Source organism: Salmo salar, chromosome 02, assembly GCF_965601325.2.
Source record: "Salmo salar chromosome 02, fSalSal1, whole genome shotgun sequence".
In the NCBI taxonomy this organism is placed as follows: domain Eukaryota; kingdom Metazoa; phylum Chordata; class Actinopteri; order Salmoniformes; family Salmonidae; genus Salmo; species Salmo salar.
The window spans coordinates 2,408,106-2,421,048 of NC_138292.1; the positions used below are offsets into that span (position 1 = coordinate 2,408,106).

At 48.8% G+C, this 12,943-nt stretch overlaps 1 protein-coding gene across 1 annotated transcript in view; it reads left to right on the top strand.

Moving 5' to 3' along the window:
- Positions 1 to 1,795: 1,795 nt before the first annotated feature.
- LOC123743223 (TGF-beta receptor type-2) overlaps positions 1,796 to 12,943 on the top strand; it is a 64,713-nt gene continuing 53,565 nt past the window's right edge. The window contains exon 1 of the mRNA XM_082968528.1: positions 1,796 to 2,125. Coding sequence (XP_082824654.1) covers positions 2,044 to 2,125 — 82 coding nt within the window. The 5' untranslated portion in view covers positions 1,796 to 2,043. The remainder of the gene's footprint in view (positions 2,126 to 12,943) is intronic.

Consider the following 12,943-nt stretch of genomic DNA (forward strand, 5'->3'; position numbering starts at 1 on the left):
AGAAAAACACCCCCTGTCACGCCCTGACCTACTCTACCATAGAAAATAACATCTTACTATGGTCAGGACGTGACATTGTCTGAGAATTTATAGCACGACTTTTGATGCTCCTTGGTTAGGGTCTGAGCAGATTATTTGTTGCGATTGCAAACGTAATAAAATGGTGGTCCGATTGTCTAGGATTATGAGGAAAAACATTAAGATCCCCAACATTTATTCCATGGGACAAAACTAGGTCCAGAGTAAGACTGTAGATATAATGGTAGGAAATATAGTGGAGGTGGCCAGTATGGTAGATATGATGGTAGGATCTATAGTGGAGGTGACCAGTATGGTAGATAGATGGTAGGAGATATTGTGGAGGTGGCCAGTATGGTAGATATGATGGTAGGATATATAGTGGAGGTGGCCAGTATGGTGGATATGATGGTAGGAGATATAGTGGAGGTGGACAGTATGGTAGATATGATGGTAGGAGTTATAGTGGAGGTGACCAGTATGGTAGATATGATGGTAGGAGATATAGTGGAGGTGACCAGTATGGTAGATATGATGGTAGGAGATATAGTGGAGGTGGCCAGTATGGTAGATATGATGGTAGGAGATATAGTGGAGGTGGCCAGTATGGTAGATATGATGGTAGGAGATTTAGTGGAGGTGGCCAGTATGGTAGATGTGATGGTAGGAGATATAGTGGAGGTGGCCAGTATGGTAGATGTGATGGTAGGAGATATAGTGGAGGTGGCCAGTATGGTAGATATGATGGTAGGAGATATAGTGGAGGTGACCAGTATGGTAGATGTGATGGTAGGAGTATTGTGGGGGTGGCCAGTATGGTAGATATGATGGTAGGAACTATAGTGGAGGTGGCCAGTATGGTAGATGTGATGGTAGGATATATAGTGGAGGTGGCCAGTGTGGTAGATATGATGGTAGGAGGTAGCTCGGCCTGGCTTCTTCCAAAACGTTTCAAAGGAGAGCATGTTCAGACCTGTCTTTGAAGAAGTGGTAGTCTCTCTGTCTGTCTGTCTGTCTGTCTGTCTGTCTGTCTGTCTGTCTGTCTGTCTGTCTGTCTGTCTGTCTGTCTGTCTGTCTGTCTGTCTGCCTGCCTGTCTTTGTCTGTCTGTCTGTCTGTCTGTCTGCCTGTCTGTCTCTCTGTCTGTCTCTGTCTGTCTCTCTCTCTCTGCTCCCTCTTGCGCAATCACTCTCTCTCACCAACAACTGGACAGAAATAATGTCACTATGTCTCTGTCTGAATCTCTGCACTGATTTTAGACATACCATACTTTCTCTCTCTCTCTTTTGCTCTCTCTCTCTCTTGCTCTCTCTCTCTCTCTCTCTCTCTCTTCCCCTCTCTTCCTGACTCTCTCTCTTCCTGACTCTCTCTTCCTGACTCTCTCTTTCTGACTCTCTCTCCTCCAAAAAAAAAAGTGATATCAAAGTACTGCCAGATAATCATTACAATGTAATTATCACACATGGATACATTATAATAACATTATTATAGGTAGTAGTGTAGTAGGATAATGTATCAAACATGTTTAATCCAAAACGTTGTATCATATATAATGTTGTTATGTTATGGCAGATCATGTCTCGCCCCATGTTTGTTTACTCAAACATAATCGTATTATCAGTTTGCGTAGGCCCGCTCTCAATGTTTGGCGCATAATTACAGGTTTGAGTAAAACTCCGCAGAGCGAGGGAGGGAGAGAGCGAGAGAGAGAGCGAGAGAGAGAGAGAGAGAGAGGGGAAAAAGTCCTGCCTCTGAAAAGATTTCCTGTTTCGCGACAGAAAACCCACGTCCATGCTCTGACTCGGCGTAGTGTGCCCTCAGCATTCACACAGAGATTCTTCAGCAGTGAGTCTACAGCTGCGCTGGAGAACGGTGTTTGGTGAAGAGAGCCTGCCTCTCGTAAAAGCGCGGCTCACAAACTTTTCAACGCTGCGTTCTTGACTTCCACAAAGCTTTCTCTTTATTAAACTTTGTATAGAAGCGGGAAACATTTTTAATGAACAACTGTGGACAATATATTTACTGTCATGGAGCGACGTGGATTTTCCTTACTTTGCTGGGGCACGATAGCTTCCCTGTTTATATCCGTTCTGGAACCGAGCGCAGTTGGTGAGTTAAAGTTCATCCTCTTGACACTTCTTTTACGAGCTGTGCAGTGACGTGAACAACTGTCATTTACCGTAACAACGAATTCTATAAATCCATTTTTTTGTTGTTGTTGTCATGACTAGCCTAATGTTTGCCATTTAAAATAAGTATAGCTTGTAAACACTCTGTATGAGATATTGGTATATGCGCTAAGAGAATGTCTCTTCAAAACAGCGCAACAGGTGACACTTCCACTAAACATTGCAGAGTTGAAGTTCCAGGATTTGAGGATAATATCATTAGATAATATAATTATAATATAATAACAATAATAATAAGAAGAAGAATAAATTATTAGATATTAGATATTATCATTAGAAAAATAAATACGATATGTTTGTATGCTAGGCTATAACCGACGTAAATGACGTTTATCCACCCATCTGTCTGTCTGTTTACCGTTTATGTGATGCATGGGACTTTATTAGGCTACACGTGGTATTTGTATAACACATCAACCCAATACTGAATCCAGCCTTGTACCACTTTTCTCTTGGTGTAATGATGCCTGTGTGTTAACATTACCTGTGTGTTTACGCATTTTCACTCACTTTGCAATCATAGGTGTTTAGTATGCCACGTAAATAAACTCTGGTCCACCCCATCACTGCCTTCCCTTACTACCATCCTACAGAGAACCCCCCTTCCCTTACTACCATCCTACAGAGAACCCCCCTTCCCTTACTACCATCCTACAGAGAACCCCCCTTCCCTTACTACCATCCTACAGAGAACCCCCCTTCCCTTACTACCATCCCACAGAGAACCCCCCTTCTCTTACTACCATCCTACAGAGAACCCCCCTTCCCTTACTACCATCCTACAGAGAACCCCCCTTCCCTTACTACCATCCCACAGAGAACCCCCCTTCCCTTACTACCATCCCACAGAGAACCCCCCTTCCCTTACTGCCCATCCCACAGAGAACCCCCCCTTCCCTTACTGCCCATCCCACAGAGAACCCCCCCTTCCCTTACTGCCCATCCCACAGAGAACCCCCCCTTCCGTTACTACCCATCCCACAGAGAACCCCCCCTTCCCTTACTACCCATCCCACAGAGAACCCCTCCCCTCCTCTTCTTCTCTTCCCCCTCTCCCCTTCCCCTCTTCCCCCTCTTCCCCTCCTCTTCCCCAGTCCTGTCCTCCTCTTCCCCCTCCCCTCTCCTCTCCCCCTCATCCCTCTCTCTTCCACTTCCCTGCTCTCCTCCTCTTTCCCCTCTCATCTCCCCCTCTCCCCGCCCCCTCTCCCCTTCTACTCTTCCCCCCTCTCCTCCTCTTCCCCCTCTCCCCTCCTCTTCCCCACTCCTGTCCTCCTCTTCCCCCTCTCCCCTTCTACCCTTCCCCCCTCTCCTCCTCTTCCCCCTCTCCCCTCCTCTCCTCATCTCCCCCTCTTCCCTCTCTTTTCCTCTTCTTTCACCTCTCCTCTCCTCTCATGGAGAGGCCTATTTTCAACCTGGAAACCCCACATACTAGAGAACTGTGCAGCCCGGCCAGCATCCTATGTTGTGTCTCACACACACACACACACACACACACACACACACACACACACACACACACACACACACACACACACACAGTGCTGTTACAATCCAAGCCTGCCTCCTCCACAGTAAGTTGCTCAGAGCTCCTATAATACCAGATCACTCGTGTGTGTGTGTGTGTGTGTGTGTGTGTGTGTGTGTGTGCGTGCGTGATGGTTTGTGTGCGTGTGTGTGTAGGAAGTCGCTAAGAGCAGTACCACATTTCTGACATGTAGCTGTCTAAACATCTGGCTGGATTCTGTTGTAGCTAGTGGTGTCCTGTTAGCTAGTGGTGCCCTGTTGGTATGTGGTGTCCTGTTAGCTAGTGGTGTCCTGTTAGTTTGTGGTGCCCTGTTAGCTAGTGGTGCCCTGTTAGCTAGTGGTGCCCTGTTAGCTAGTGGTGCCCTGTTAGCTAGTGGTGCCCTGTTAGCTAGTGGTGTCCTGTTAGCTAGTGGTGCCCTGTTAGCTAGTGGTGTCCTGGTGGTATGTAGTGTCCTGTTAGCTAGTGGTGTCCTGTTAGCTAGTGGTGTCCTGTTAGCTAGTGGTGTCCTGGTGGTATGTAGTGTCCTGTTAGCTAGTGGTGTCCTGTTAGCTAGTGGTGTCCTGTTAGCTAGTGGTGCCCTGTTAGCTAGTGGTGTCCTGTTAACGAGTGGTGTCCTGGTGGTATGTAGTGTCCTGTTAGCTAGTGGTGTCCTGTTAGCTAGTGGTGTCCTGTTAGCTAGTGGTGTCCTGTTAGCTAGTGGTGTCCTGTTAGCTAGTGGTGTCCTGTTAGCTAGTGGTGCCCTGTTAGCTAGTGGTGCCCTGTTAGCTAGTGGTGCCCTGTTAGCTAGTGGTGCCCTGTTAGCTAGTGGTGCCCTGTTAGCTAGTGGTGCCCTGTTAGCTAGTGGTGCCCTGTTAGCTAGTGGTGTCCTGTTAGCTAGTGGTGTCCTGTTAGCTAGTGGTGCCCTGTTAGCTAGTGGTGTCCTGTTAGCTAGTGGTGTCCTGTTAGCTAGTGGTGTCCTGTTAGCTAGTGGTGCCCTGTTAGCTAGTGGTGCCCTGTTGGTATGTGGTGCCCTGTTAGCTAGTGGTGCCCTGTTAGCTAGTGGTGCCCTGTTAGCTAGTGGTGCCCTGTTAGCTAGTGGTGTCCTGTTAGCTAGTGGTGCCCTGTTAGCTAGTGGTGCCCTGTTAGCTAGTGGTGCCCTGTTAGCTAGTGGTGTCCTGTTAGCTAGTGGTGCCCTGTTAGCTAGTGGTGCCCTGTTAGCATGTGGTGTCCTGTTAGCTAGTGGTGCCCTGTTAGCTAGTGGTGCCCTGTTAGCTAGTGGTGCCCTGTTAGCTAGTGGTGTCCTGTTAGATAGTGGTGCCCTGTTAGCTAGTGGTGTCCTGTTAGCTAGTGGTGCCCTGTTAGCTAGTGGTGCCCTGTTAGCTAGTGGTGTCCTGTTAGCTAGTGGTGCCCTGTTAGCTAGTGGTGCCCTGTTAGCTAGTGGTGTCCTGTTAGCTAGTGGTGCCCTGTTAGCTAGTGGTGCCCTGTTAGCTAGTGGTGCCCTGTTAGCTAGTGGTGCCCTGTTAGCTAGTGGTGCCCTGTTAGCTAGTGGTGCCCTGTTAGCTAGTGGTGTCCTGTTAGCTAGTGGTGTCCTGTTAGCTAGTGGTGTCCTGTTGGTATGTGGTGTCCTGTTAGCTAGTGGTGCCCTGTTAGCTAGTGGTGTCCTGTTAGCTAGTGGTGTCCTGTTAGCTAGTGGTGTCCTGTTAGCTAGTGGTGTCCTGTTAGCTAGTGGTGTCCTGTTAGCTAGTGGTGTCCTGTTAGCTAGTGGTGCCCTGTTAGCTAGTGGTGCCCTGTTAGCTAGTGGTGTCCTGTTAGCTAGTGGTGTCCTGTTGGTATGTGGTGTCCTGTTAGCTAGTGGTGCCCTGTTAGCTAGTGGTGTCCTGTTAGCTAGTGGTGTCCTGTTGGTATGTGGTGTCCTGTTAGCTAGTGGTGCCCTGTTAGCTAGTGGTGTCCTGTTAGCTAGTGGTGTCCTGTTAGCTAGTGGTGTCCTGTTGGTATGTGGTGTCCTGTTGGTATGTGGTGTCCTGTTAGCTAGTGGTGTCCTGTTAGCTAGTGGTGTCCTGTTAGCTAGTGGTGTCCTGTTAGCTAGTGGTGTCCTGTTGCTATGTGGTGTCCTGTTAGCATGTGGTGCCCTGTTAGCTAGTGGTGCCCTGTTAGCTAGTGGTGCCCTGTTAGCTAGTGGTGCCCTGTTAGCTAGTGGTGTCCTGTTAGCTAGTGGTGTCCTGTTAGCTAGTGGTGCCCTGTTAGCTAGTGGTGTCCTGTTGCTATGTGGTGTCCTGTTAGCATGTGGTGCCCTGTTAGCTAGTGGTGCCCTGTTAGCTAGTGGTGCCCTGTTAGCTAGTGGTGCCCTGTTAGCTAGTGGTGCCCTGTTAGCTAGTGGTGTCCTGTTAGCTAGTGGTGTCCTGTTGGTATGTGGTGTCCTGTTAGCATGTGGTGCCCTGTTGGTATGTGGTGTCCTGTTAGCATGTGGTGCCCTGTTAGCTAGTGGTGCCCTGTTAGCTAGTGGTGTCCTGTTAGCTAGTGGTGCCCTGTTAGCTAGTGGTGTCCTGTTGGTATGTGGTGTCCTGTTAGCTAGTGGTGTCCTGTTGGTATGTGGTGTCCTAAACAACTAATTGACCGACGTAGGTTCAATTATCTGAATTCCATTCCGTTCTTTTTATTTTCTGTGAGCTCAATGTGCACACACACACACACACACACACACACACACACACACACACACACACACACACACACACACACACACACACACACACACACACAAAATTACACACACAAAAACACACACACACACACATTTATTTGGATACATCCATAACAATGAGCTAATGAGGTGATTTCACCTGGCGTAGACCATGTGTTCTCTCATCAGGACCCTGTTGTTCAGAGGAGCTAGCCAACAACACAGCTAAACGCAATCACTTCAAGCTGAAGCTGGAAAGACATGGAAAACAGCTGCATTTCATTAGACCCGTTTTCTATGACATTCATTTGTATATAGATCCATAAAAATGATGCTGATTCATGATTTCGACGGTCTGAGAATACTGCCTGCCTGTCTGTCTCATCCCAACTCCCGACCCCGACGTGTTCATTACCACCGGGACAGCTGGATATCGAATTTCAATATTGAAAACATTTTGCAAACATCAGAGAGACAGACAGCAAGGTTTATACAAATCTCCGCTGTTGAAAGAAACGTGAGATCATGTCTAGATGCTTTTTATAGTGGACATGAAGTTTTATAAATTGCCTGGCTGGGCTGATGAGACAGTGGATTGCAGCAGTCAGATGGAACAAAGTAGGTAGGCATTTTAATATCATAGATTTACCACCGGGTGGAATGTGGTTTTAACCAATCAGCGTCCAGGATTAGACCCACGCGTTGTACAACTTGTGTTGTTATACGCTGGGCTGCATGGACACCTGACCTCACAGACCTGCTGTCAGTGCTTTTAGTTAGTTTTAAAGGACTACAGATTGGTCAGGCTTACTGTGTCATGGCCTTCTGAGAGGGAGGTAGGGTGGGAAGGAGGGAGGGAGGGATGTGAATATGAGCCCATGTTTATAGTAACCTCTCACGGCCTTTACTCTGAGTGGAGAGAGAGAGATAGAGGGAGATATCTGAGAGAGAGCTCTGAGAGAGAGATCTGAGAGGGAGGGAGAACATAGAGGGAGAGCAGCAGATATATTCTGAGCGAGAGAGAGAGAGAGAGAAGAGAGAGAGAGCTCCCAAACATCTATTTAAGGAGGAGATGAAGAGAAGAGAGCAGGGGCCAGGGATCCTCCAAGTGGCTGCTGGGTATTTGTTTATTTGACCATATTAGTCTTGTCTTCTGCTAGTGGTGGTCGGCCACACTCTTAGAAAAAAAGGTGCTATCTAGGAACTAAAAGGGTTCTTTGGCTGTCCCCATAGGAGAACCCTTTGAAGAACCCTTTTTGGTTCCAGAGAGGGTTCTACCTGGAACCAAAAAGAGTTCTACCTGGAACCAAAAAGAGTTCTACCTGGAACCAAAAAGAGTTCTACCTGGAACCAAAAAGAGTTCTACCTGGAACCAAAAAGAGTTCTACCTGGAACCAAAACGCGTTCTCCTATGGGGACAGCCGAAGAATCCTTTTGGAACCCTTTATTTTCTAAGAGTGCAAAGGTCATCCCCTCATGGCTCGCCTCATCGAGCCCTTACGCCTGGACAGGGGTTTAGAGGGGAGTCAGAGGGGGAGGGAGAGACAGATATCAACCCCCTCCGTCTCCTCCTCCTAAAATATTGATGGATAGCGGTGTGTCACCTCATCGAGCCTTTACGCCTGGACAGGGGTTCAGGGAGAGAGATACAGAGAGGGGAGTCAAAGAGGGTGATATCTTTCAGGACGGGAAAGAGAGCAGTGGAGGGGGAGAGTTAGCGGGGGAGACAGTGGAATCTGAGGGGCAGAGATATCTTTTAGTTTAGGTGACAGTCAGGGGGAATGTGACTCCTCTCCTCTCCAGTTTAGGTGACAGTCAGGAGGAATGTGACTCCTCTCCTCTCCAGTTTAGGTGACAGTCAGGGGGAATGTGACTCCTCTCCTCTCCAGTTTAGGTGACAGTCAGGAGGAATGTGACTCCTCTCCTCTCCAGTTTAGGTGACAGGCAGGGGGAATGTGACTCCTCTCCTCTCCAGTTTAGGTGACAGTCAGGGGGAATGTGACTCCTCTCCTCTCCAGTTTAGGTGACAGTCAGGGGGAATGTGACTCCTCTCCTCTCCAGTTTAGGTGACAGTCAGGAGGAATGTGACTCCTCTCCAGTTTAGGTGACAGTCAGGAGGAATGTGACTCCTCTCCAGTTTAGGTGACAGGCAGGGGGAATGTGACTCCTCTCCTCTCCAGTTTAGGTGACAGTCAGGAGGAATGTGACTCCTCTCCAGTTTAGGTGACAGTCAGGGGGAATGTGACTCCTCTCCAGTTTAGGTGACAGTCAGGAGGAATGTGACTCCTCTCCTCTCCAGTTTAGGTGACAGTCAGGGGGAATGTGACTCCTCTCCTCTCCAGTTTAGGTGACAGTCAGGAGGAATGTGACTCCTCTCCTCTCCAGTTTAGGTGACAGTCAGGAGGAATGTGACTCCTCTCCAGTTTAGGTGACAGGCAGGGGGAATGTGACTCCTCTCCTCTCCAGTTTAGGTGACAGGCAGGGGGAATGTGACTCCTCTCCTCTCCAGTTTAGGTGACAGTCAGGGGGAATGTGACTCCTCTCCTCTCCAGTTTAGGTGACAGTCAGGAGGAATGTGACTCCTCTCCAGTTTAGGTGACAGTCAGGGGGAATGTGACTCCTCTCCAGTTTAGGTGACAGTCAGGAGGAATGTGACTCCTCTCCTCTCCAGTTTAGGTGACAGTCAGGGGGAATGTGACTCCTCTCCTCTCCAGTTTAGGTGACAGTCAGGAGGAATGTGACTCCTCTCCTCTCCAGTTTAGGTGACAGTCAGGAGGAATGTGACTCCTCTCCAGTTTAGGTGACAGGCAGGGGGAATGTGACTCCTCTCCTCTCCAGTTTAGGTGACAGTCAGGGGGAATGTGACTCCTCTCCAGTTTAGGTGACAGTCAGGGGGAATGTGACTCCTCTCCTCTCCAGTTTAGGTGACAGTCAGGAGGAATGTGACTCCTCTCCTCTCCAGTTTAGGTGACAGTCAGGGGGAATGTGACTCCTCTCCTCTCCAGTTTAGGTGACAGTCAGGGGGAATGTGACTCCTCTCCTCTCCAGTTTAGGTGACAGTCAGGGGGAATGTGACTCCTCTCCTCTCCAGTTTAGGTGACAGTCAGGAGGAATGTGACTCCTCTCCTCTCCAGTTTAGGTGACAGTCAGGGGGAATGTGACTCCTCTCCTCTCCAGTTTAGGTGACAGTCAGGGGGAATGTGACTCCTCTCCAGTTTAGGTGACAGTCAGGGGGAATGTGACTCCTCTCCAGTTTAGGTGACAGTCAGGGGGAATGTGACTCCTCTCCTCTCCAGTTTAGGTGACAGTCAGGGGGAATGTGACTCCTCTCCTCTCCAGTTTAGGTGACAGTCAGGGGGAATGTGACTCCTCTCCTCTCCAGTTTAGGTGACAGTCAGGGGGAATGTGACTCCTCTCCTCTCCAGTTTAGGTGACAGTCAGGAGGAATGTGACTCCTCTCCTCTCCAGTTTAGGTGACAGTCAGGGGGAATGTGACTCCTCTCCTCTCCAGTTTAGGTGACAGTCAGGAGGAATGTGACTCCTCTCCTCTCCAGTTTAGGTGACAGTCAGGGGGAATGTGACTCCTCTCCTCTCCAGTTTAGGTGACAGTCAGGGGGAATGTGACTCCTCTCCTCTCCAGTTTAGGTGACAGTCAGGAGGAATGTGACTCCTCTCCAGTTTAGGTGACAGTCAGGAGGAATGTGACTCCTCTCCAGTTTAGGTGACAGGCAGGGGGAATGTGACTCCTCTCCTCTCCAGTTTAGGTGACAGTCAGGGGGAATGTGACTCCTCTCCAGTTTAGGTGACAGTCAGGGGGAATGTGACTCCTCTCCTCTCCAGTTTAGGTGACAGTCAGGAGGAATGTGACTCCTCTCCTCTCCAGTTTAGGTGACAGTCAGGGGGAATGTGACTCCTCTCCTCTCCAGTTTAGGTGACAGTCAGGGGGAATGTGACTCCTCTCCAGTTTAGGTGACAGTCAGGGGGAATTGACTCCTCTCCAGTTTAGGTGACAGTCAGGGGGAATGTGACTCCTCTCCAGTTTAGGTGACAGTCAGGGGGAATGTGACTCCTCTCCAGTTTAGGTGACAGTCAGGGGGAATGTGACTCCTCTCCTCTCCAGTTTAGGTGACAGTCAGGAGGAATGTGACTCCTCTCCAGTTTAGGTGACAGTCAGGGGGAATGTGACTCCTCTCCAGTTTAGGTGACAGTCAGGGGGAATGTGACTCCTCTCCAGTTTAGGTGACAGTCAGGGGGAATGTGACTCCTCTCCAGTTTAGGTGACAGTCAGGGGGAATGTGACTCCTCTCCTCTCCAGTTTAGGTGACAGTCAGGGGGAATGTGACTCCTCTCCTCTCCAGTTTAGGTGACAGTCAGGGGGAATGTGACTCCTCTCCTCTCCAGTTTAGGTGACAGTCAGGGGGAATGTGACTCCTCTCCAGTTTAGGTGACAGTCAGGGGGAATGTGACTCCTCTCCTCTCCAGTTTAGGTGACAGTCAGGGGGAATGTGACTCCTCTCCAGTTTAGGTGACAGTCAGGGGGAATGTGACTCCTCTCCTCTCCAGTTTAGGTGACAGTCAGGGGGAATGTGACTCCTCTCCAGTTTAGGTGACAGTCAGGGGGAATGTGACTCCTCTCCAGTTTAGGTGACAGTCAGGGGGAATGTGACTCCTCTCCTCTCCAGTTTAGGTGACAGTCAGGGGGAATGTGACTCCTCTCCTCTCCAGTTTAGGTGACAGTCAGGGGGAATGTGACTCCTCTCCTCTCCAGTTTAGGTGACAGTCAGGGGGAATGTGACTCCTCTCCAGTTTAGGTGACAGTCAGGGGGAATGTGACTCCTCTCCAGTTTAGGTGACAGTCAGGGGGAATGTGACTCCTCTCCTCTCCAGTTTAGGTGACAGTCAGGGGGAATGTGACTCCTCTCCAGTTTAGGTGACAGTCAGGGGGAATGTGACTCCTCTCCTCTCCAGTTTAGGTGACAGTCAGGGGGAATGTGACTCCTCTCCAGTTTAGGTGACAGTCAGGGGGAATGTGACTCCTCTCCTCTCCAGTTTAGGTGACAGTCAGGAGGAATGTGACTCCTCTCCTCTCCAGTTTAGGTGACAGTCAGGGGGAATGTGACTCCTCTCCTCTCCAGTTTAGGTGACAGTCAGGAGGAATGTGACTCCTCTCCTCTCCAGTTTAGGTGACAGTCAGGGGGAATGTGACTCCTCTCCTCTCCAGTTTAGGTGACAGTCAGGGGGAATGTGACTCCTCTCCTCTCCAGTTTAGGTGACAGTCAGGGGGAATGTGACTCCTCTCCAGTTTAGGTGACAGGCAGGGGGAATGTGACTCCTCTCCAGTTTAGGTGACAGGCAGGGGGAATGTGACTCCTCTCCTCTCCAGTTTAGGTGACAGTCAGGGGGAATGTGACTATGCCCCTAACCCCTGCTGTGGGTCTCTGTGGTATATTTCCTATCTGCCTGGTAGGATGATCAAATACCTGCTGATCTACTGCAGAACTAATGAAAATTCTTCTATGTTGTGTATTGTGCAAATCAATAAGGATGTCCTGGGGTCTCTGTGATGTGGTAAAGTGCCAATGTGGGGTCTACCTAGTGGGGTTGTCACATGTCTGGATGGATCCACTATGGCCTTGCAGTACAGTAGAAGTCTTTGCATCCCATCACATGTCTGGATGGATCCACTATGTCCTTGCAGTACAGTAGAAGTCTTTGCATCCCATCACATGTCTGGATGGAGACACTATGTCCTTGCAGTACAGTAGAAGTCTTTGCATCCCATCACATGTCTGGATGGATCCACTATGTCCTTGCAGTACAGTAGAAGTCTTTGCATCCCATCACATGTCTCCTGATGCAGGAATGTTGTATATTTTGAAGCTCAAAGAGGATGTTTTGATTTCTGGTGCGGGAGGAAACATGACAGGGAAGGACATTCTTTACATCCATTGTTTTCTGTACTTCCATTTCTATCCATGTCCCTGTGAGGAGTGTTTTATTTACCTCCATTTCTATCCATGTCCCTGTGAGGAGTGTTTTATTTACCTCCATTTCTATCCATGTCCCTGTGAGGAGTGTTTTATTTACCTCCATTTCTATCCATGTCCCTGTGAGGAGTGTTTTATTTACCTCCATTTCTATCCATGTCCCTGTGAGGAGTGTTTTATTTACCTCCATTTCTATCCATGTCCCTGTGAGGAGTGTTTTATTTACCTCCATTTCTATCCATGTCCCTGTGAGGAGTGTTTTATTTACCTCCATTTCTATCCATGTCCCTGTGAGGAGTGTTTTATTTACCTCCATTTCTATCCATGTCCCTGTGAGGAGTGTTTTATTTACCTCCATTTCTATCCATGTCCCTGTGAGGAGTGTTTTATTTACCTCCATTTCTATCCATGTCCCTGTGAGGAGTGTTTTATTTACCTCCATTTCTATCCATGTCTCTATGAGGAGTGTTTTATTTACCTCCATTTCTATCCATGTCTCTATGAGGAGTGGTTTTGGAAAGGAAAGACGCTGCACTAAAAAACAGTTTAGTACTAACTACTACAGTA